The sequence below is a fragment of the Dipodomys spectabilis genome, unplaced genomic scaffold, assembly GCF_019054845.1.
Source record: "Dipodomys spectabilis isolate Male_0828 unplaced genomic scaffold, ASM1905484v1 ptg000081l, whole genome shotgun sequence".
Classification (NCBI taxonomy): domain Eukaryota; kingdom Metazoa; phylum Chordata; class Mammalia; order Rodentia; family Heteromyidae; genus Dipodomys; species Dipodomys spectabilis.
In genome coordinates, this window is record NW_024870758.1 from 6,899,401 (window position 1) to 6,924,384 (window position 24,984).

The window sequence follows — 24,984 nt, forward strand, 5'->3', positions numbered from 1 at the left end:
TAGGTAGTTTGAGACCAGGGAATGATGTGATAATAATTTCCTTGTTTTTAGTTTTGTTTCATTATCTTAAACCTGTAACTGATTAAGATTGAAACCTAGAAATGTCAACATAAAGAAAATAAGTAACCTAATAAAACTCCTCTCACTTAAGCCAAATACACCAAAAGAAGGACAGATTAGAAATAGAAAAAAAATCATATTATGTAAAAAGTGCCATACTCATGCCAAATAAACAAGAGACGTACACATACCTGTCCTAGTAAAGAATGAATAGAGAAGATGGACTTCCTTACATTTCTAGCAGCAACAGTATGCCTACTCATTCCTATTTGGACTGATGCCAGGACATACCCAGTGAAGAGTCAAGTATTTCATCATCATCCATCTAGGTGGGAACACATGCACCAAATAGGAAGTGTGAATTCCCAGTCCTCAAACCTAAGTACACAGAAGTCCTAATCCAGTTCAGATATCAGTTGGGGATTTTGTACCTGTAATTCCACTTGTCAATAACATCACAGCACCCTCCTCTTGTCTTGCCAGATTAATACCAAGTAAAGCTCATGGAGTTTCACAAAACAAAATGAAACTCTAATGGTTCTATCCAAATCATTCATCAAATCACGAACACAGAAGATTACAAAGGGAATAAAATAAAGTCATATCAATAAAGCACACAATCAAAGTGACAGAACTGTTAAAATTATCTGTCAAAATTTGTAAAGTGGCCAATAAAAATGTTCCATTGACTAATGACAGGCACACTTGAGCCAAATTTGAAAAGTGAAAGCCGTGGAGAAGAAATGGAAAATTTTTCACAAAGAAAAAGTATAAACCAGGGCCTAATGGCAACTTAGAAATTAAAAGCATATTAACTTAAAAAAAACACAAAAAATCGTTGAGCTTCATAGCATATTGGAAGGTAAAGAAGCATGAATCAATTCAAGCATCAAACACAATAATAAAAACAAAAAACTTCATTCTGAACCACATAAGAAAATAGACTAGAAAAGAAAAAATAAAAAAAGAAGCAAATCTTAATTGACATGTGCAATTATAAGAAAATACAAGGCACTTATATGGTAAATGTCTACACAGGAGAAGTTTTCAGTAATTGAAAATTATTTGATAAACAATCAGTAAACACTTTCCAATACATAAGCCTACATACTCAAAAACCTGAGCAAATTCAAGAGGAAAAAATCCCACAAAATTTATGTCAAGTCACATCAGAATTAAAATTTGGAAATTCTGTAAAAACATGGGTGCATCTGGAGGACATGTACTAAGTGAAATTAACAATGCATAGACACAAACATTTCATTCATGTGAATGAATTTCATTCAAGTGAAAAATTTAAAATATAATAAAAGTTAAACTCCTAAGTAGAGGATAGCCTAGCAGGTAAAATATATATGGGTAGAGAGGGAGGAGATGTTTGTTAAAGGGCATAAAATTCTAATTGGCTAGGAGGAATAAGCTTTTGCATTATCTATTGTACAAAAACTGAGTACATTAGTTTGACTTAATCTTTTTACAATATATGTGTATCCATATCAAAGCATTATGCATGCCATCAAAATATTTACAGATTGTACTTGTGTAAAATAAAACAACTGTCCCCAGAAGTTAAAATATTCTTCGGAAATAAAAAAACGAATTCAACACACTCTTAGATGGAATGTAAAAGAATTTTCTACCATCAGATCTTCAAAGGAAGAGTAGAGTAGTCTTTTTAAAACAAGACTTGTAATAAAAGAAGGAAACCCAAATACCATGAAACAAAGAAGAACAAATTGATTTAAATCAAACAGGATTTTCCTTTCAGTTTGAACTTTCTCAGTAACTTCTGATGATTGAAACAACAGAAATCTAACATTATCCTATATGCTTCTAAATAGATATATGGAAATATACTAGGGCAATTAAATTACAAATGGAAGAATCTAAAGGAACGGAAAGGAATATAAAGTTCCTAAATTTTACCCAAACTGGTAAAAATGACACTAGTTGACTGATTATATAAATATATTTGTAAATAATGTAGATCTAGATGTTGAAATGTAGATCTAGATATGTAAAATAAAATTAAAAACAAAACAATCTCTCCATATACGTTAATATTCTTTTTGGATATAGATAGACTATTCTAAGTTATGGTGGAAAACAAAACAATTTTGGAAATAATAAAATGAGAGAAAAAAATCTACACAATTTTCACACATTGTATAGTTAATAATATAAAAGACAAAATATAGCTAATGAACCACACTGGTGCAAGGATAGATCCATGAATAAGTGAAAGAATACATAAAAAGCAGATAGGCACATATAAATATTTACAAATAGTTTCTGATAATGTTTCTCAAGTAATTAAATGGAGAAATTATGGACTATCACAAGAAAAAAAGGCAGATTTGTATTTTATATTCTATAAGAAAAATAATAATTAAAATAGACTACAAGGGCTTGGAAGGTGGCTTAATGGTACCATGCATGTCCAGCATGCATTATAGATGGATGATCCATAAGATAGATAGAGAGAGAGAGAGAGACAGAGACAGAGACAGAGAGACCATGAATCAAAGTTTAAACTATAAAACATTTTAGACAAAAATAGGATAAATTCTCTGAGATATTGGCAGTGGCAGACTATTATGCTAAATTTTAGTTAAATTTTACTTTGAAAAAATGTAGAGAATTTAGGACAAAATCTGAAAAAGAGAAAGTATTTACAAACTGCCTATTCAACAAAATCCCATTATATTGTGCATTAAAGAACCCATGAAGAGCATTGAAGAACCTATAAGTATAGCCTTTCTATAAATCAGAGTGGTGGTTTCTTTAAAAATAAAAGTAAACATATAACTAACATACAATATAAGAAATGGACTTTTATTCATTAGCCACAGAAAAATTATGTTAAGCCAAAAACTGATATACAAAGATCATCACACTCTAATTTAAACTACAAAGTATACTATGATGTTCAACAAATGAATGTCTAAAACACAGTAGAATATCTGCATTTATAGATGAGAATTGCCATAGGATGAATTGTGTATAGTAAAAATTTATGTTGAAGGTCTAATCTCTGAAGCTTAATTCCAAAGTTGACATGCTCTGTAATTCAATCATATAACTTTCTTGAAGTTACATATTTATGAAATTGGAAAGCATATTAGTGGTTGCTAATGATTGAACAGGGGTGGAACATGAAGGAACAAGCACTGCTTTGGAAAGGATGTGGAAATCATTATTTTGACAAGTTTTTACTTTTATTTTCTGATGATGTTGTAAAGGGGATAGCTATTCTTGGAAGTTTTCTTGGAAAAATTATATTCATTTCTCTCTTTAGGTTTTTGAAAAAATCTGTTGCCAGAATTTTTAAGTTCTAAATGGTATCCTCACCTAAATATTTAAGATATTAACTGCTAACTGTTTATTCCTTAGAGTTACAGAAGCCAGAGCATCTGGTAACCTTTGCAATGCCCTGCTTAGTATTTAGCTCTATTGTAAAAAGCATTTGTTCTATTCTCAATTTTCAGAAAACTTGCAAATTAGCTACCAGAAGGTTTGAGAAATAAGTTTCTGCTATTTAAAATGTCCAATCGATTGTATTTTGTTATAGTACTCTGAGAATATTAATACAAACTTTTTTTCATTCATTACTTTTTATGGGTCTCATTTACAGGATAATGTATTAATACATTTACTCCATTTTCATTCAACTACTATGTATTAAAAATCCTTATAAGAATTAGTATATAGGTTGGGAATGTGGCTTAGTGATAGAGTGCTAATCTACTATGCATGAGGCCCCAGGTTTAATTCCCCATTATCACATAAACAAAAAATAAATACAAGAAATAAAATTAAAAGAGAAAACTATTTTAAAAGCATTAATATGTGTTTTTATTGCACTATTTGCAATATATTTTTCTTTTGTTTTCTTCTTTTTTTCTTTCCTTTTTACTTTGGTTTATTACTTTTGTAAATTGTTTTTATTATTTCTGTACCTTTGTCTTGTATATAAGCTTATCTGGTTTGGAGAGAAGAAGGGGAAGCACAGACATGGTGGGAAAATGGGTGAATTAATTCAGCAGTGAAACCCACTAGACACTATGTTGGAAATGAACTATATGACTGGAGGGGAGGAAAGTCTAGAGTGGAAAAACTGGGAGAGAAGGAGGGAAGGGATGACACTGATCAAAAGGTATTTATTCATTACCTGACTTATGTAACTGTAACTCTGTTGTATATCACCTTTACAATAAATTTTATTTTTTAAAGAGTTAATACTGGTTAAGCAATAATTTTAATGATGTTTAGAATTTGATTGTCATGTCTTTGCCTCACATTTTATTTAATCTCTTAAGAGTTTAATAATTAAAAGGTTAGAGTATAATTACTCATGCCCAAGGATATTTAAAATAAGCTGAGCTAAAATTGGATATAATAATATGGGTATTTAGTGGTATACTTTGAATTCAGACTGGTGTCAAAGCCATTAAAACAACTGAGATTTTAAGAGCATTTCAGGTTTCAGTGGTCAATAGGATTTTCATGACAAGTTTGATGATATTTTGGTGAAAGGCAGTGGATACAGGGAGTTCTTTATATTTCATTGGCTCACCTCTTAAAATTCCAGTTCTACAGAGATCTGTTAACTGGTGTTCTACTTCTTGCCAATGTTTCTGGAAGCGTTGATAGACAGCACCACAGTGTGTTTGAGATAGAACTACATTTGTTTTAACATTCTAGACAGAGTAGAAAGATCCCATGCAATCACTTACTCTTGTTAATGTTGCTTAAGGGTGATAGCTCCATTCACTGTTTGTGTTCTGGAAAGATGTTATTTATAATTAAGGGGCTAGGGCGAGGTAATTTGGTGGGCAAGTGTAAGAACTGGATTCCCTACAATGCACAGGTGTTCATTCTATACAGTGAATTATCTGAGAGTCAGTCAGATTTAAAGATGAACCAAGGTCTTACAAGATGAACAAAGGTAAAACTCTATTTGCAATTATCTGAACCTAAAAATCACTTTTATCCTCACACACACACATTTTTAATAATATCAAGGCCACATTTTTGTTTTAGTTCTTTTCAGTTTCACATAGACTGAGAGATGGTTTTGTCTAGAATTTTTTCATGATCTTATCACCAGTTTTGGAAATCACATTACCCACCACTATTTTCAATGAGTATCTAGTGTAAGATGGTTGATGTAAGTTTGTTTCCATAGCTACACCCTCGTGGTTATTTTATACGTAAGTGAAGATATTTCAATGCTGTCTTGTCTTTTACTCCTTAATTTTGAGGATTTATACGTTCCATGTTCCTATAATGTTATGAATTGCTAGATGTATGTATATCTTCTTTATATTAAAGTTCATTTTTAAATGTCAAATTTGGAAAAGTTTCAAGAAAGATTTGACTAAAATAGTAATTTTAAAATAGGCCCACATTTGATGCTACAAAAATTTGTCAAAAATAAGAGAAAATTTACAATAATTGAGATTTTTGGAACCATCATATGCGTAAGTATTTGACATGGAAGCATACAAAGTTTTTAAGTACGTTTTGGTGTCAAAACTTCCTGATCCATGAAATATTACTAGATTCTTTCAGGTAATGTTATGAACATTTTTAGTACACTGAAGTTTTAGTGACTGTCCACACTCATTCTCGTTCTTTATATCAACAACCAAAATTTATACATCAAAATACTTAACCTTTAACAAAATTGGAAGTAGTCTGCTGTCATGTCTTTAATAATAGAAAGTGGTTTTGAGTTCTAAATTATTTTTTTCAGAAATGTTACTCTTCTCTGACTCAAAAATCGGTTTTCAGTTTCCCACATTGTCTTTGAAATATGTGAAAAAATAGATTCATAGAAATACATATAGTTTAGATAAAAAATAGATATGTAAGTTAGATAAAAGGTAAACAGATAGATGTTATATATATACATATGTACATTTCAACTTAAACATTTATTTATTGAATAATTTAAAATATTTCTTTATTGAATTATTTAACTTGTTTTATAAGTAAATATTTTCTAACAAAGTGATAAGCTTGTGATTGATAATACTTACTATTAATATGTTTGTTTTAAAACTTCCCTTTCTTCAAAATAAATTAATGCTATCTCATTTTATTTATTGGGGAGCTAGATCATCCTGAATTCTCATTCAAAACTGTTCTAGGATTGAGTTCTTCTGCCTGAGAGTATTCTTTAAAACAACTATGGACAAAGTTTCTAAAAGAATGTCAGACATAAGACCCATCATCAGAAATGGCAGTTCCAGGAACACAAACATCTCTTCACAAGGGTTGTGTCACTCAGATAGCAGGTACCCTTCCAGGAAAGGAAATGATTAACACTTATGGGAGCTGCAAGGAGAAAGGCTATAATCATGCTGTCTTAGACCCTTTCAAGATTAGTCATTGTTTCAGCTACTGGAACACTAGAAATGACAGAAATTGAACAGAAACAAAGATGAAACAAAATTAATTTATTGTCTGCTTTCTTTTATATTCAATAAGTAGATTACCCAAGACTATTCAGCTGTTTACCACTAACTAGAGAATGTATTCCTCAATAGGTACAAAAACTAGGCAGGGACATTAAAATTAGGAAAGCCTAGGCAATTGTGGAATTGTTATCAATGCATGTCTGTGGACTTATCTGTGGACTTATATTTAAGTTGGCCAGAGACTAAGATAAAATAGAACAATAAAATAAATCTCTAAGTGTAATACAATAAATCAATCATAAGACAAGGTTTTTTACATTTCAGAAATGTAACAAAGAGAAGTATCTGGATTTTTTGGATGCACTGGGGATCAGAGCTTGCATGTTTTAACACTTGAGCTACAACCCAGTACTTTTTTTTCTCGATCTTCCTCAGGCCGTGTATCTCAGTTTTGTGTTTGTTGGGCTTAGACTTTGATCTCTCCCTTCCAAGTAGTAGAAATTACAAGAATGTTCCAGTGTGCTTTGTTATTGAGGTATGATCTTGTTTAACTGGGCTGGTTTTGGATTATGGCTCACTCATCTCCATTTCCTCATTAATGTCAAAAAGAGTATTTTTGTAAATAAAACTTTTCGTCAGGTCATTAGGGGATCACACCTATAATAATAACTACTTAGAGGTCTAAATCAGTAAGATGCTAGTTAGAGGGCAGTAAGGGTAAAAATGTTTACAAAAGCTTTCTTGACTAATAGCCAAACAAGTTATATAAAGCTACATAGAAAGCAGCGATTTTCAGGGTCATGTGTCCCACTCCAGGAGGAAATAAAGTTTGTAAGATTCCATTTTCATGGAAGAATCTTGGTGTGGTGGCACATTTCTTGCTTCCCTAATACAGCAGAAAGTAGCATAAATACAGAATCATCACCCAAGCACACCTTCAGGAAGAATGTAAAATCTGTCTCAAAGTAGCCTCTGTGTAAAATGGCTGGAAGAATGGCTTCATTTTTAAATGTCTGCCTAACCATAGTGATCTGTACATAGGATATAAACATTTTTAAATCTCCACAAATACTGAGCATACTATATACCATATTTTTTAACAAATGGTTTTCTGATCAGACAAAGTGATATACTAGTTCTCAACTAAAGACATATAGTGAACATGACCATAGAAAAGGCTTGAAAATCTATTGAAATGTGTAGGAATGCTTATTGTTTGAAACATACTTTCTCATACTTTAATTTCTATGGAAATTCAAAGATAAACAAGTTTTTCCAAGTGTACTTTGAATAGAACAATGGCATCTTAAATTTATAAAGTCAGAAAATGTGTCCTATGTAGCGAAGTAAGTTTTATACTTCAGCCTCCTGAAAGTTCCATAATATTACTAAAACTGTGTTATACACAAAAAAACCTAATGAATTCATCTATAGCATTTACCACCACTCAATCAATAAATTTACAAGAATTTCTCCATACTTCACTGTCAATTAACTTAAACATAGTTTACTTCCCTTTCATTACAGACATAATCTTTCAAATATTCTTCATTGCAATAGCTAACTTAACTCTCTTCCCTCCATCTTGTTAGGGATATTTGATCATTCAACTCTAGCAATTGCTGTCTACCATTGCTTGCTTCATCCAAAGTCAGGGAATATCTAATTATACAACAAATGTTCCTTTGTGAAATTTTTACTCCCCTGGCTGCTCCTTGGAATTGTTTTATTACAGCCATCAGCTTTGTTTGACTTTTTACACTGAACAATGTTTTGCATGTCTTCTTAAGTTTCATGGTGATTTTTTATAGAATTTTTACATTTTCAAGCTTATTTCTTATATATGCTTTTTACACTATAATTTTACTCTATTAACAATTTCTCCTGTGTCTTGTACAATGAATCCAATATGAAAAAAATAATTAATTCTGTAGTTATTATAGGTATCATGTGGGGAAAATCAATTAAATACATATATAACAATGTAGTTGCTGAAGGAAAACCAAATATGAGTGGCATTTTGTTAAGCCAACCTCATTGGACTAACACAACTCACAATGCTTTCCATGTAGGTGATAACTGTAATCCATCTGGTTGCCATGAACATTGGCATATAGATGGATTTTCTTCTTTTTTAAAAAAGAATAACAATTGCTGCCAAAATCCAAGACAAACAGACACTGGGATATTACATGATGAACTTTCATAAAAGATTCAACACAAAATGTTCTGTGTATGGGTTTATGGTTTAAGGAAGGTTTTGAGATGAAAATTCTGTCCAGTATAACATCTGGCCTTGAGATTTGAGAATTGAAACTGAAATACAAAGAAGTTATATTGTTTTACTATACATTTTTGAATTAACATTATTTTATTTCCACTATTAAATGTAAAGAAAACCACCATTACTTTTAGCTGTTGGAATTCACAATACCTGCCGCAAGGTTTTACAAAGTTAGAGAGTATCATATTGATGTCCATTTTAGCTTTGTTTTTATATATTAATTAGATGCTGTAGAAGCATTGGCAATAGTCAATTGGTTAATATTTAAAGGAAGGCTTAAATTCAGGATTTGCTTTACAATTTTCATGAATTAAATAAATTTACAACTAAATTTACTAACATTAAATATGCTCTAAGAAAAATTGGAATAGATTTACTAGCCGACTTTCAAAAATTTTTCCCATCCATTCTATTGTTAGTCCTTCCCCATATAGAAGACTGCATTGAATCCTCAGAGAGCTGATGAAAGGGGATGATTCCTCCTCCAGGAGACACTGAATGTGGGGGAGGATTCCTCCAGGGATGTCACAAGCAGATCTAATGCTCCTCCCTCAAGCCTTCTGTATTTCAAAATTACTACTTCTGTAGGATTAAGCTTTTGTGGTTCATCAGCCCCAAAATACCTGCTTCTGGGGTACTCCAGGGAGAGCCTAATCACCCCTCCATTAACACTTCATTTGGAACCCAGAGAAAAGACACTGAGACCCTAATGAGATCCTAAGTCTGGCTGAATGAGGAACCTAGTTTTCTTCTCTTCACATTGCATTCTTTTCTAATTTCCTTCTATTCTAGGACAGCTAACTAATTTCATTTCATATTATTGACAACTATAAATAACCATAAAGTATATGCAAATTATTCAAACAATTCCAGTTCACTTAATAACTAGGAAAGATTTCATTATTGCATGGAGAATAGCATTTATAAAAGATCACGTGTCTCTACAGCAGCAAATGCAGCTGAAAATAGTTTCAAAATATCAAGAGAGTTATTTTTTGTACTTGAATAGATTATTAAAATTGAATAGATTGAAATAAGCTATTTCAAAATTTCTCAATAGACATACTTTAGGAATATAAAAGTATATGTTTTCCAAAGTTACTGTATAAAGCTCTAATTGGAAAATTCTGGATTAACTTACATGTCTTTGGGATCCGTCATATTCACACCTTTCAATTTTTCCCAAGCTTCCATCTGAGAAATAGAGCTTCTCTGCACGATGGTCGATGGTGAGGCCATTTGGAGTGAGCAGGTCTGCACTGACCACCACCTGAGCATTGTTCCCAGTCAGTGTTGATCTCATGATGCTTGGGTACTGTTCATTCCAGTTGGTCCAAAACATTAAACTAAAGGAAAATCATATTAAATTTTTCATTGACAAAAAGTAACCATGCAAACTACTTAAGTCAAAGGAAAATATTGACATACTGTGTAATCACACAGTATGATGGTTATAAAACTCTTAAAGTACACTGGGAGATAGAGGAGAGACTGACATTGTATGTGTACAAATATATTTCTAGGGTTCTTGAGTAAAGTCTGCAAATATTTCTGAAGGACAGTACTTCTCTTATTTCCTTCAAATAACAAATTGACTCAGTTTGATGAGTAACAAGGATTTGTTTGAATTAATAAAAGAAGAATCTTAAATTTTCTATGTAGTACAAACATATATTTGAGTAGATATGGTACAGTCAACTTGGAAATGGCTATGATATAATTGTCCTAACTATATTTCTTTTCTACAATGCATAAATATTAAAATCTCCCTACTGTTTCAGTATTTGGATATTTATTCTGCATTTCTTTTATCTTTGTTATGGAGGGAATAAAATGACCAAATTTTTGTATTTCCAAAGTTATTTTTATTTTCATCCTTTCAGTATAATTAAAAAATATAATATTCTTTCTTGAATTTTAGGTACAAATTTCAAATATTTAAACATGTGATTTGTTAGATTTTACTAAATATTTCAGACCAGTATTGGTAAAACCACACTTTGAGGAAGCCCTACGGTATTTGGAGACAATTACATGTCCCTGAAAGTTTATGAGGGCTGACAAGTTCTAGTCTCTAAGCCCCATTTTAACTCAAACAGCTCTTTTTTTTTTGGGGGGGGGGGTCCAGTCATGGGGCCTGAACTCTGGGCCTGGGCGCTGTCCCTCTGCTCTTCAGCTCAAGGCTAGTGCTTTACCACTTGAGCCACAGCACCATTTCTGGCTTTTTTCTTTTTGCTTATGTGGTGCTGAGGAATCGAACCCAGGGCCTAGGGCATGCAAGGCAAGCGCTCTACCACAGAGCCACCTTCCCAGCCCTCAAACAGCTCTTTACTTACTATGTATCTGTAAGATCATAACAGAGTTTATTACATTAGGTTATACTAAACTATTACAGGAAGAAACAAAGAAATGGAATGAAATGAGTAAGTTGGCTAGTTTCAACCTCTGGAACATTATGTTTAGTACATAGTAATTAAGAAAAAGTACTAATGCAATATTTTATATTTACAGCACAATTGTGTAAAACATTTCCATATGTAATCTTTGAAGTACAATATAGGGATCAAACCAACAGATTTGTTAACTATTTATTTTTGAGACACTTGTGAAGCCTACTACTGAAAAATATTTTTATAAAGCTTTCTACTTGCTACTTAAAAATAATAAACCATATCCATTGAGAAAGTTGTGTTTTATTTTTCTTAATTTTAATTTTTATTGTAAAGGTAATGTACAGAATAGCTACAGTTATGTATTTCAGGTAATAAGTAAATTTATTTTGGGACAATATCATTCCTTTCCTACATCTTTGCTAGTTTTTCCCTTTCATTCTCACCTACAATTTGTATAGTTCATTTTTAACATAGTGTTTAGTGAGTACCACTGCTGCATTTGTTCACCTTTTCATTGTACCACCATTTCATTGCCTTATCCTTACCCTCCCAAAGACAGATTAAACTAACAAACAAGACAAAAAGAAAAAAACACTTGAAGAACAATCTTCTATATGAAATTTTAAATTATTTTTAGTTTTTGAGAATCTTGTTATGCCTATTATTGGAAAAAGATAAATTCAAAAGACTAACCTTTCTATCTGATATTTTCTAAAAAGCATTCAACAAATCTATTGAGGAGATCTTAGTTACCTTCAGTTCTATGTTAAAAAAATTAATCTGATCTATGAATGAAAAAGTTGTTTAAAATAATCCAGTATGGAAAATAAGTATATATGTATGGAAATCAGTATAGAATCAGTTTTTTTTTTGCCAAAAAGAGCATTTTGTTGATAATTTTAGACTTAAGTGTCTGTTAATACATTAATACACAGTGGCTACTTGAAGGTTTCATTGATATGTATCATGATTATTATTTTTATATTTAAATTTTTAATTGCAAGTAATTTTCCAGTTAAATAGACTGATAAGTTTAACTCAAATTCAAAGCTTGCTATTTGCAAAGTGAAATTTTAATCTATGCAATAAGTTTAGGACAAAGCACTCCTTAATTAAATTAATGGTATAAAATATTCACAGTTACCTCCATATGTTTCAATTGATTCATGAACTCCTTGGCCATTTTTTAAATTTTTATGTTGGAACTGTTTCTTCTTTGTTTTTACTATTCTGATATTTCTAGTGAATCTCAGAGTTAAACATTGACATCTAATGTTTAAATATTGACGTCTATTGATTTATCTATATGAGTCATATAAGTAAGTGAAGTAGTTGGTAAGTTGATGTGGCTAATCTGCACTATCAAGCCAGAGATTTTTTGAACAAAGGCACCTGAGCTGCTTGAATCAGGTCTTTATATTTCTCAATCTTGAAAAATTTCTCCAAATGATATGCTGCTCAATGAAGTGAACTAAGTGTAACCATTCGTCTGACTCTGTAAGCGCCCAAGCTTATAATCATTTCTGATCAATTTATGGAATCTTCTTCTGATAAAGGGTTGGGGTTAATCATTATCTTTTTTACTTTTCATTCCTTAGATTTTTTCTTCCATCATCCCAACTAAAAAGAGCTTCTTCCCAGAGAAGTCTAGATTACTCTGAGTTAGTTATTTGTTAGGAGAAGAAAAAATAGCCACCTTACCATATTTTATTAAAGGGAAACTCGATATATTGTTTTCTTTTCCTAACTTGTAGAGCAGCACCCATTTTCTAAATAACTGGCTATTTTTAAGATATCTTAATGCATATTTTCCTACTTTACTTTGTTTTAAATTTACTCAATTGTGTAGCAGCTTTTACACGTTATGACTTGTTTGCATGCATAAAGTGTTTGAACAGTTTATCAGCAGACATAGAGCACTTAGACTATTTTCAAATATATAGTTGAAAATAGAACTATAAAATAATGTGTTCATTGTGTTTGTGTTCGTGAAATTTCATCTGAGGATACTTCGGTTTTAAATTACTGATTAAAGTTAAAACTTTCTTTTGGCTTCAACATATATTATTAACCATGCCATTTTAAACGTATAATTCCTTGTACCAACATTATTTTGTTTCCATTTTTCTTCTCACTATTGAAAGTTTCTTTTATCAAATCATATTTAAGATACCTGTTATTTAAATAACTCAGATTGTGTTTTTTCATACTTGCAATGCTCTCATTAAAATTAGTGTATGAATGAAGAAAAAATACAGGAAACCTTCATTTTCAATGGTAGTCCTCTAAAAAATTAATATATTTTAGTATTCTTCTCAAATATAACCTTCATTAAGAAATGAAAATTCAGTTCTTACTTTTGGCATTCATCCAAGGCTAGCACATGTGGGTGGTCATCCTCCGACATGGTGATGACGGCTTCTCGGTCAAATGCTCCAGGTCGTGTTTGGTCCACTGTGTGTCTAGTGATGGATGAGGTTGTGGAACTGGTCCAGTACAGTGTGTCCCAGGCTCTGTGATAAGCAAGTCCCTCGACAGAGCCCACATCTGATGAGAGAGTCACAAATAATTGATTTTTCATTTTTTTACTTAAAAAAGTCATTATTCTGGACAGAAAAAAATGTAAATCATCTATCTGTCTATCTATCTATCTATATCTAACATTTACATGAGGATATTTTTTGCAAAATTTTTCATTAAATATTTAATTTTCATATTTAAAAATCACAAATTTTTAACCCATATGTAGAAAAAATGTTGGTCTTCTATTTTTTCTTAGCAATTAGTTAAAAAATATGGACTCTATCTAACTTAGAAATGCATTTAAAATTCATATGCAACATCACTTGAATATAATTGTAATAAGTTTTATTATTAATATTATATACCTTTAGGTTCACTCAATGTAGACATATCACAATTTTAATAATACAGGAAAATAAAACAAATCCAGCTCCATATATGCAGTTACTCAATATTTCCATAAGTTAATGTGACAAGTACTTCATTTTTAGCTATTAACGTGGTAATAAATAAATAAAATTAAATTGACATCATAGCAATTTAGAAGTTTGTCAGAAAGAGATAAATGGTACTACATACTTCCTGACATTCTGCAAGGTGAAAAACAAGAGTAATTATTCTTAAAATGTATTTCAAATCATGTAGAAAATAGAGTAGCTATTGTGTTTTCATAGAAGTGCTTTGATTATATGATAGAGAATAATCAAATAGTTTTTCCTTCACATTATTACCTTTAAGAATTATTATTCTTAACAAATTCAGTATAGCAAAGGATACATACATCTCAAGAAATAATAAGAAATTAACATTATAACCAAGAAAGATTTTGATTGTTTTACTCTCGAGGACTCTCAAAAAAAAGCTTTTAGTTCTTACAAAAGCAAGTAGGTGAAGAGAGCTGACTTCATGTGTAAGATATATAAATATATAATTTGGGGGTCAATAGAAGTGTGAGAGAATGCAAAATTGTAATTAATACTTCTGAACCATGTTTATCTCATGCAATTAAATTTTTGTCACTTGTTTATTTTCTGCCAGCATCCCAGAATCCTAAAGAACATTAAAATTAGTTGCTGCCATTTACTGAGTATTATTTTCTAGAAACTGTACAAACTTTTACACATAGTATTTTATGTTTTGGATAAATGTGAAGCATGTTTCATTATTCCCCTTCAATGAAAAAGTCTTTTATTCACAGAACTGATGCTATTAAAGTGATACTTTCATACCTGGTCATTCTGCATAATATGCTCTTAACCCACTTAATACACTCAACACTTTGGATATGGCTTTATAACATATTAATTAATATCTTTCTGCACTGAGATGGAAACAAGTAAATGAATCATTAGATTCTACTTGACTTTGAGAACTGTAAAAACAGTAAATTGCACATGAGCAGCCTCCACTCTTACAGTGAACATGCAGTTTACACATAATAAATATGATTTGAATGGAAGCTAAGTCAAGATAACCTAGAAAACACAATCATGATTTTAAAAAAGTAAGGTACTTTTATATGACCTGTACGGTGCTTTTAGTTGAGACAAGTACATGAAAAACTAATAATTGTCAAAAGTATTTTCATTATTAACTAATAAATTATTCATTCCATTCCATTGCATTATGTACTTGTAACTCATTTTGACAATGCAGTAATTCTATTGGTAGTATTTTCAGCACTACAATTCTTCATCTTTCGCAGCAGAATGAGAAATGATTTCTTGGAGAAAATGCAAACAAATACGAATAATAAATTTATTGTGTATCATCCCCATTCATTGACATGGCACATCTTACTGGTCTTTCCCCTGCCAGTCAAAAGGAAGCATGCTGGTATGGTAATTGAGATGAAGATGTTTCTTTTCCATAGTTAACAAAATTTAAGAACTACAAAAATGCCTAGTCTGTCTCATCATCCAGGAATAATCTCTTCTACTTTCTTTATGTAATAGATGAAAATCAAACAGTTCTTGTGCATAATCTGACATGCTGCATTTCTAAATGATTTATGATTTTGTGTATCTCAAAATGCTCTTTAAAATACTAACAAATTACATGTGTTTTGGCTTTTAAAAGACAAATAAAATGTACAAAAATTACAATTATTGCAATTTTGTAAAGTAGAACATCCTTCTCCAACTCATGATACAGTAAGAGTGTAAAAACTTATTGTATGAGTGTGTGTTTGAAAAAATGAAATTCTTAAATCTGTTTAATAGCCACAGTAAGAAATTTGAGTCAATTTATAGTGAAAATAAAATAACTACTCAGATAGACCTGAAACATTGTACACAGAAAATCAATACACAGTCAAACACCCTTCGAACTAAAAACTATGGAATTGGCATAATTAAGATTGTAACTATGACAGTGCTGTTTCTGAAACTCCATTCTTTTCATTACAAGGAAAAACTTGCACTGGAAATGGGATGCAGAGCCATAACAACACTACCTTTTTTACCCCTTGCATAAAAGAAACAAAGAAATAAAAAAGAAAGAAGAAAGGAAAGAAAGAAGAGGGAAAACCCTTAACTTTAAGGAGAAAACTTCAGATATGTTGTGTGTAGGGAAAAGGAAAAGCATAGAAAATATATCTGAAAAAAGTAAGAGCATTGGAAAATTTATCTAAAAAATAGACAAATTACACAGAACTCTGACTGTAATGGGAAATTACTCAGAAGTATGACTATAATAATGTCTTGTATTTTAGTAATTGTATTTAGCTACTCTGATAGCTGTCCAAAGAATTTCATTTCCTGGAGAACACACATTCATCATATCAACACAGGAAAAGATAAAACAGTTCCTCTAGTCCATTGACAGTCCTAAAGGTAGGATAGGAGCTTATCAATTGGTAAAGTGAATGCAGGACACTTTGATAGGTAGTCACATTGTCAAAATTCTGTTGTTGCTCTAGTTGAGCCTAGACATACAGATATATCGAGCTGCAAGGGGTCAAAATGACCTGGTATTGAATGTGCTACATTTACTTTCTTATAAAATGTGCTTCTATCTTACTCATTGGCTTGTTCTTTAAGGCTAAAGTATCAACAGCTGCAGTTTGAAATAATATCCCTGGTGTAAATACAACAATTTTGGAAGGTTCAAGTAATTTGTATTATGATTTCTAACTCGTGCCAAGTTAAAATTAGAAATGTCTAGACATAACATTCTACACTGAAGTTTCCAAAGACTCAAGATCCTGTGTTCAGATCATAACCTAGACCTGTTGTTGATCTTTTTACAAGTAGTATAACTATCTTTCATTTGCTTTATACCTAAGAAATGTTTTCCTTTTTATTTATTTAATGTTAGTTTGTCAGATCCTATCTATGATACTATTTAACAAATCTTCTTCCTTCTTTCTGCTGTACCCAACTCATGAGTCAAGCAATTTACATCAATAAATTTTAAATTGGTTAAATAAAATGCAATAACCTTTCACCACAAATGCTATTCAGTAATCCAGGAATAGAAGAATACTTCCTGAAAAGGATAATATAATTAAAAAAAACCATTCAGGTTCAAGTATTTCTTATTTAATTATCAAAAAGAAACAATAAACAAATGAGTAAATATTTTCAATCCCCAACCATGAACAAGAGAAGGATTTTTTATTTAACTTGCATTAAAAATATTTCCACGGATAATTATAAAATTAAAAAAAGAGTATAAAAAAGTACAAAAAAGAGTAAAAGAAAAAATAATGATAAATAGAAGAGAGAGAGGCATACACACACACATACGCACAGAAACACACACACACACACACACACACACACACAGAAACAGAGATAAAGAATACAGATTGTAATGGAAGAAGTAAAACTGTACCAACTTGTAGGTGACATGTTCTTTTATATACACAGTTTTGGCTTACTATCAAATTATTAGAGGCTCCCTGGATCTCTCCTAGTGAGCTACAAAAAGGGGAAAGGAAACATATATAATCATCAACATGGAAATGAATATTAAACCATGAAACATTGTTACTGTCATGCTATGTGCTATAAATCTGTGCTGTTTCAGTATAACTTAATTATATACTATTGTTCACAATGCTAAATAGTTGCAATCCCAAAGAAACCTACTATGAGAGAGTAATAAAAAATTAGAATAATATATTTTACGAGGAAAAACTACCTTTGACAGATGGTGTTTAAGAGATGCTTGTGCACATGACAAAGCTTGCTTCTGTATCACTTCTTCAAATGTAAATCAATATATAATATATATTATATAAAGTGTATGCATATAATATATCAAGTATAGAAAGCCAGCTATACAATTTTTATGATAAAATCTGGAGAAAAATCTTCATGAGCATGGATTAGGCAAAGAATCCTTGCACATGATAAAATATAAAGGACAAATAGTAAAACAGATTAATTGAATTTCAACCAAATTTAAAACTGTGCTTTAAGAGAAAATATCACTAGAAAATACAAGCCAATTCAGAGAATCAGAGAAACTATTTGAAAATCATTTGTATCTAATGCACTTATATTCAGGGTATATTTTAAAAGCTCTTACATGTAAACAACAAAGAAACAAACAATATGACTAAAAACTGAGGAAATAGAGTAGATATTTTTCTAAAGAAATCATGCAGCTCTCTGTTCTTTTCTAGCTTTCTCTGCTCTCGGCTCTCTCTCTGCTCTCTCTCTTTTCTCTCTCTCTTTTCTCTCTCTCTGCTCTTTCTCTGCTCTCTCTGCTCTCTCTCTGCTCTTTTCTAGCTCTTTCCTCTCTCTCTTTCCCAGCTCTCTTTCTTTTGCCAGCCGCGTGCAGTGCCAACTTTGCCTGGTCCCTGCAGGTCTACTGAATAAACCTACCCCTTACCTGAAAAAAAAAAAAAAAGAAAAAGAAATCATGCAAATGGCTGATATATACAGTTGTTCAACATATGTAGGTAACAGAAAAAATAAAAATGAAAACCATACTTCCCATTTTCTCTGACGACTATAATGAAGAAGAGACATTTTGTGAAAAAAGAGAATGATTTGAAATCTCATACACTGCTGCTTCAATGTTGTTGTAAAACCTCTTTTAACTTCTCAAAAATGTTAAACAGAGTTACCAAATGATGTATGTGTTCCATGCTATGTATACACTCAAAATAAATGAAAACAGATACCCACATGTATGCAACTTAACAGTAGATTTATTTGTTTGTTTGTTTGTTTATATTGTCAAGGTGAAGCACAGATGGATTACAGTTAAATAAGTAAGATAATAAGTGTATTTCTTGTTGAACTTGTTTCCCCCTCCCTCATTTTTCTCCTACTTTCCCTCTCCTCCAGACATGCCCCCCAAGTTGTCTTATATGTTGCCTTGGTTCCTCCCTTGTCCTTTGTCTCATGTATTCATAGAAACTCAAATTAGAAATAATCCGTATTTATCAACAGATGGATGGTTGAATAAAATGTGATATATACATACAATGACATGTTATTCAAGACCATAAAAATGGAAGGTATTTGCAAAAAGACAATGTAGGAACTATAAGCTGGTTTAAGCTAAAACAAAAAGTAAGTCATAAAGCACTATTCATTATAATTACATTTGCATGAAATATCCAGGAAAATCTTTAAAAACAAGAGCAAATTAGGGATCACCAACAATTGGGAAACATGGAGAGTAGGGTGTAGTAAGAATACACTGCTAATTTTGGTGGGTTTGATTTTAAGCAATGATGAATGTGTTCTCCTATTAAAGATGGTGATATTTAAAACCACTGTCTTGTGTAAGATGAGAATTTTATCTCAATAAAGTAGCCCTGGAAACTATATTCATGAAAAGAATAGAATGATGAAAGAATAGGAGTAATTCAGCTGTACAAACTTTTAGTTGTACGAATTTTCATTTGACAAACACTGTTTGTATTTATTTTTCTTACTTATGTTTTTACTGGTGCCTCATGTTAGCACTTTACCACTTAACCTATGCATCTGTGGCATGTTTTTAATTTTTTTAACATAAAAAATATTATTATTATAAAGATGATGTAAAGAAGCAATATGGAAGGATTACACTTCCATAAGTCAGGTAATGAGTACATTTCTTCGCTAGTTTTTTTTTTTTTTTAGATTGGCAGTCCTGGGGCTTGAACTCAGGGCCTGGGCACTGTCTCTGAACTTCTTTTGCTCAAGGCTAGGACTCTACTAGCTGAGCGAGCGTGCCGCTTCTGGATTTTTCTGTTAATGTAGTACTGAAGAATTGAACCCAGGACTTCATGCATGATAGGCAAGCACTCTACAAATGGGTCACATTAACAGACCCTTACTAATTATTTTTGAGACAGTCTAATTTAATTTCTACCTTAGAAGGTCTCAAATTAAAACCCAGGAAGCTGGGTGCTGGTGGCTCATGCCTGTAATCTTAGCTACTTAGGAGGCTGAAATCTGAGGATCTCGGTTGAAAGCCAGCGAGTTCAGGAAAGTAGTCCATAAAACTCTTATCTCCAATTAACCACCAGAAAACCGGAAGTGGTGCTGTGGCTCAAGAGGTAGTGTGCTTGCCTTGAGCTTTAGAGCTGAGAGACAGGGCCCAGGGTTCAAGCCCCATGACTGACAAAAAAACAAAACAACAACAAAAAAAAACTAGGATTATCGTGAAGTACAAAAGAAACTCCTTCAACTCCTAATTATGTCTGTATATATGTAAGAAAGTACATATATTTGTCTTTATACATATACAAAACTCTCTTAATACATGTGTACATTGTTTAATGATTTCTCAGTAAAGACATTTTAGAAAATCTAAATACTTAGTCAAGTTCTAAAGTTTATGTTATTCTGATGCTTTACAGATTGTGTCCTGAGTTATTTTCTTCTTTCTGACCTGTCAACTGAAAACTGAACTGTTACAGCTTTGAATAAAGACTGCTTACAATGTTTAGAGTCCATCCCCTTGGGTTTATAAATGAGCATGAATCATATTTTCTTTTTTCTCCATATATTAATAAATATACTGTTGATAATTTAAAATATTTTTTATTTTTCCCTCAGATAATTTAAGACAATTTGGTTATACATCGGGGCATTTAAACAGATAGAGAATACTAATATTCATTATATTGGATGTTCCAGTACTGTTTGTGAAATATTTGCGCATTGATATTCATCTCATGCAGACCAAAATAATTTCTTTGTACCACCAGACTTTTCCCTTGGCCTATCCATTTATAACATTTTAACCATTGTACCATGTTAAGATTATAAGACAGCTAAACCAATTTATAAATATATTATATTCTAAAATGTTAAACAAGGAACATTTCTATTGTAAAGAAACAAATGTCATTACTTTCTTGTGCCTGAACACATAGAAGACCAATGAATTCAGTAAGGTAGTAGTAATAAAGAAATAATTCAAAATCAATACTTTATTGAGTACAAAATAACCAGTAAGAATATATAATGGAAAAGGGATAACAGAGCATTTTTTTTTTGTCTGTCTTGGGGCTTGAACTCTGGGTCTGGGTACTGTCCCTCAGCTTTTAAGCTCAAAGGGAGCACTGTACTACTTGAGCCTCAAAGCCACCTCCAGTTTGCTGGTGGTTAATTTAAGATTAGAGTCTTGTGGACTTTCCTGCCTGGGCTGGCTTTGAACCTTGACCCTCAGATCTTAGCCTCCTGAGTAGCTAGGATTACAGCCGTGAGCCACCTGTGCCCAAGATAAAAAAGCATTTGCAAGCTGAGCGCCAGTGGCTCATGCCTGTAATCTTAGGTATTCAGGAGGCTGAGATCTGAGGATCCTGGTTCAAAGCCCACCCAGACAGAAAAAGCCTTGAGACTTACCTCCAATAAACCACTCAGAAAACTTGAGATGGCACTGTGGCTCAAGTGGTAGTGTGCTCACCTTGAGCTGAAGAGCTAAGGGACAGCGCCCAGGCCGAGAGTTCTGGGCCCACGACTGACAAAATAAAAAAAAAAAGCATTTATAAAAGTGTATTACCCTTGAAAATGAGAAATTGTTATTTTTCTCACGGCCAAAACATTGCTATAAAGCCTCCTTCATGAATGTAGGCCCATTAAATTTTGGTCCTTATGCAGCTCACAAGTGAAGATGAAAATGTTAGAGTAGGTAACAATTCTACTTTTCCTTTCTTTTGTATTTATTATTATAGTTGTTCAACCACTGCCATCCTAACTTGTTTGCCTAGATATCATTCTATTGTCTACAAGGCTCTTATTTATCATCCTTTGAACAGTTTTAATTCCCTTGAAGCTGAGCTACTCAAATATTTACAGGTCAAAAGAATCTTTACATTGAATAACAAACTAGTTTTATTTATTTGTTTGTTTGGGTTTTTTGGAGAACAAAGGTACAACTTGCTCTAAAAGAGTATTGATGTATAGAGAAACAGCTTGAAGCTTTTAAGTGGCAGAAATTTGGTCTTATGCAGTGTTTTGGTTTTGTTTATTTTCATGTTTAAAAGCAGGGAAGATCTAGTGTCAGCCAGGAGTCCAGAGTCATCTGAAAATTATGGAAATTCAGACATACTTTCACAATGGCTACCATTGTGACAATCCTTCTGGAAGAATCAGAGGGAAGTAATAAGTACAAAAATTAATGTTAGAATATAATCAGTACTCCCAGTGAAGTACATATGCCATGGCCAATTGAGTTGACCAGTTAATCTATAAATACTCTTAAGATACATAATAAAAAACTGATTTAGAATTCATCTTTATTTCCTTCAAGGGAATGAAGTAGATCTTCAGACAAAGGCATTCTTAAGAAAACAGTTTCTATGCTCATTTGCACGTTCTGGTATAATATCTAGTTTTTATCAGAACAATTCACATGATGTAAAACAAGCCCAACAGAGATGCAGTTATAAGCAGCTAGAATAGATAATAATCCCATAGTGTTATTTGAGAGAAATCAGTAGGGTCTTCTTAGCCAAACTAAGACCCTGGTGTCTTTATATTTCATTACCAAATACATGTTTCTGTGAGAAAACACTGTCTCCAGGTGTTCTGTGTTTTAGTAGTCTCCGTAAATAATGCCCTTCAGAGGATACCTTCCTAAGTAATTAACAATTGATGCTTTATTATGTGCTATCATATTCTGTTATTTTTAATGGAGCATAAACTGCAGGCATTTGTTATTCACAAGTAGAAAAGATGAAAAAAGGTTCAGAATATAATCTTGAGGGATTTTTTGAAATGAGGGCTTTGGGAAAATCTAACAATAACATATTGGTATTTGGTCCCTGAACAGAACTGTGTTGAATATCCTGCATATGAGCTATTTTCTGATAGATACATTCATCTCTAAGTATGAAATGCTATGAACATACTTAACTAGAACACATATAGGTAACATTTATTGCAGCTATGGAGCTCTTTTGATTCCCGTCTGAGACAAGTGTCCCCTAATTGTATTGTAGTAAGGAATTGTTACAATTTTGACATCTGCATAAGAAACACAGAATTTCGTCCAACCATTAATATGTACATTTTAAGTCTATCTTTCTTCATTTTTCCTTCCTTGACTTTATTAGTCTTTTGCATTTCAGACTTTGGGTCTAGTATTATGAGTGGTCTTTTTCTTTCCCCTGTACCTTTGCTTCTTACATGTCAGTAACATTGTTTTTCTGCTTATTCCCATGTTCAAAATAAAAACAACCCATTGTCTCTGATCAGAATCTGTTTCTGTATGACTTTTTGCTTTCACTCTGGTTTGAATCAATATCATCTCTTCTAGGTCATACTGATTCAGCAAAATTATCTGTTGTATCCTTTTCAATTCCAAAAAATGAATGAAAATTTTTATTAAGAAACATGGAATGTAAGAACTGTTATAACTGAAAACCTCCAGATGCTTTGCCAGTTCTTGACTTTTAAAAGCTGTTTGGTTCCAGACTAAGGAGTCACAGTAGAAGTCAAACTTCCAAATATTGATGAAGAATTTGTTCTTTTACATAACTTGATCCAATATATAGGCCTGTATGTTATATACAAATAACTCAAACAATAATCCTTTCCTTAAATTAGTATAATACTTAGAAAAAGTAAGCTCAAGTCCATATTTTTTTTAAATTTTTTTTGGGGGGTCCGGTCATGGGGTCTGAACTCTGGGCCTGGGCGCTGTCCCTCAGCTCTTCAGCTCAAGGCTAGCGCTTTACCACTTGAGCCACAGCGCCACTTCCGGCTTTTTTCTTTTTGCTTATGTGGTGCTGAGGAATCGAACCCAGGGCCTCGAGCATGCAAGGCAAGCGCTCTACCACTGAGCCACTTCCCAGCCCTCAAGTCCATATTTTTAAAATAAATTTGTATTATCAAGAGTAAGTGTACACCATTTTGATTTGTCTCCAAATTCCTTTTCCTCTTAAAAAAATGTATATAAAACTATTCTTCACCAGACAAGCTGTAGTTGTTGATCTACAGAAAAAAAATGGAAAAAATTAAAAAGTTCCTCTTTATAGGGAATTTTTTAAAATATTGATTTGAGTTTTAATATTCATTAGAATATTACAATTTTGTATATTCATTTGCATTTATATATCAGAGTTTTTGTTATCAGGGTTTCAAGAAGAACCTAACAAGATGAATGATTAAATGATTAATAATTCAGAAATAAAAGGAATTCAGTGTTTAAGTAGTATAATTGCAGATTACTGGAAATCATTTACTATTTAACAGGGACTCAAAGTGCATTTACAAAATCAAGCAAACCTATTTGACAAGGTCAATGTCATAATCCTCCCCTTTCATAATTTTTCTGGTTTCCTAATGTTACTATTATAGATAATCTTTACATTTTAAAAAGAAACTTATATTTAAAAACATAAAATAATGAAATTGAGTAAATTATTTACAATGATTCCAGAGCACTTTCTTTGAGTAGTGAAATTCATTATAAGAAACATTCTCTTTATCTCAAGCTATCAAGCCTACAAATCTACGTCTATTTTTTTCCCTGCTATTTCTTCTCTTTCAGCTAAGAAAATGTATGAATTCTTACTATAAGAGAATCCACATCATTTGTGTTGTGGGTAAACTTGTCTCTATCCTTCTGAAATGTATATATCTTTTTGTTTTTCCTCTTCCCTATAAAAACGTGCATTTTACTAGAATGTCATCATAATACTAAGTTATAGTACCCATGATTAACAATCCCATCCAGCTACTCTTCCATTCTTGTTTCATTCATTGGGCAACTTCTCAAATGATGGTTTTCTTAGTGGTTCTAGGGTTTGAACACAGATTGAGGCAATATCACTGAACCACATATTTAGCCTTAGTTTTCATTGGTTCTTCCTTCCTGCCACGGTTTCCTCCTGAGT

At 31.9% G+C, this 24,984-nt stretch overlaps 1 protein-coding gene across 1 annotated transcript in view; it reads right to left on the reverse strand.

The window, feature by feature from the left end:
- Lrp1b (LDL receptor related protein 1B) overlaps positions 1-24,984 on the reverse strand; it is a 1,466,647-nt gene that overhangs the window by 331,381 nt on the left and 1,110,282 nt on the right. Inside the window, 2 exon segments of the mRNA XM_042683428.1 lie at positions 9,911-10,115; positions 13,520-13,709. Coding sequence (XP_042539362.1) covers positions 9,911-10,115; positions 13,520-13,709 — 395 coding nt within the window.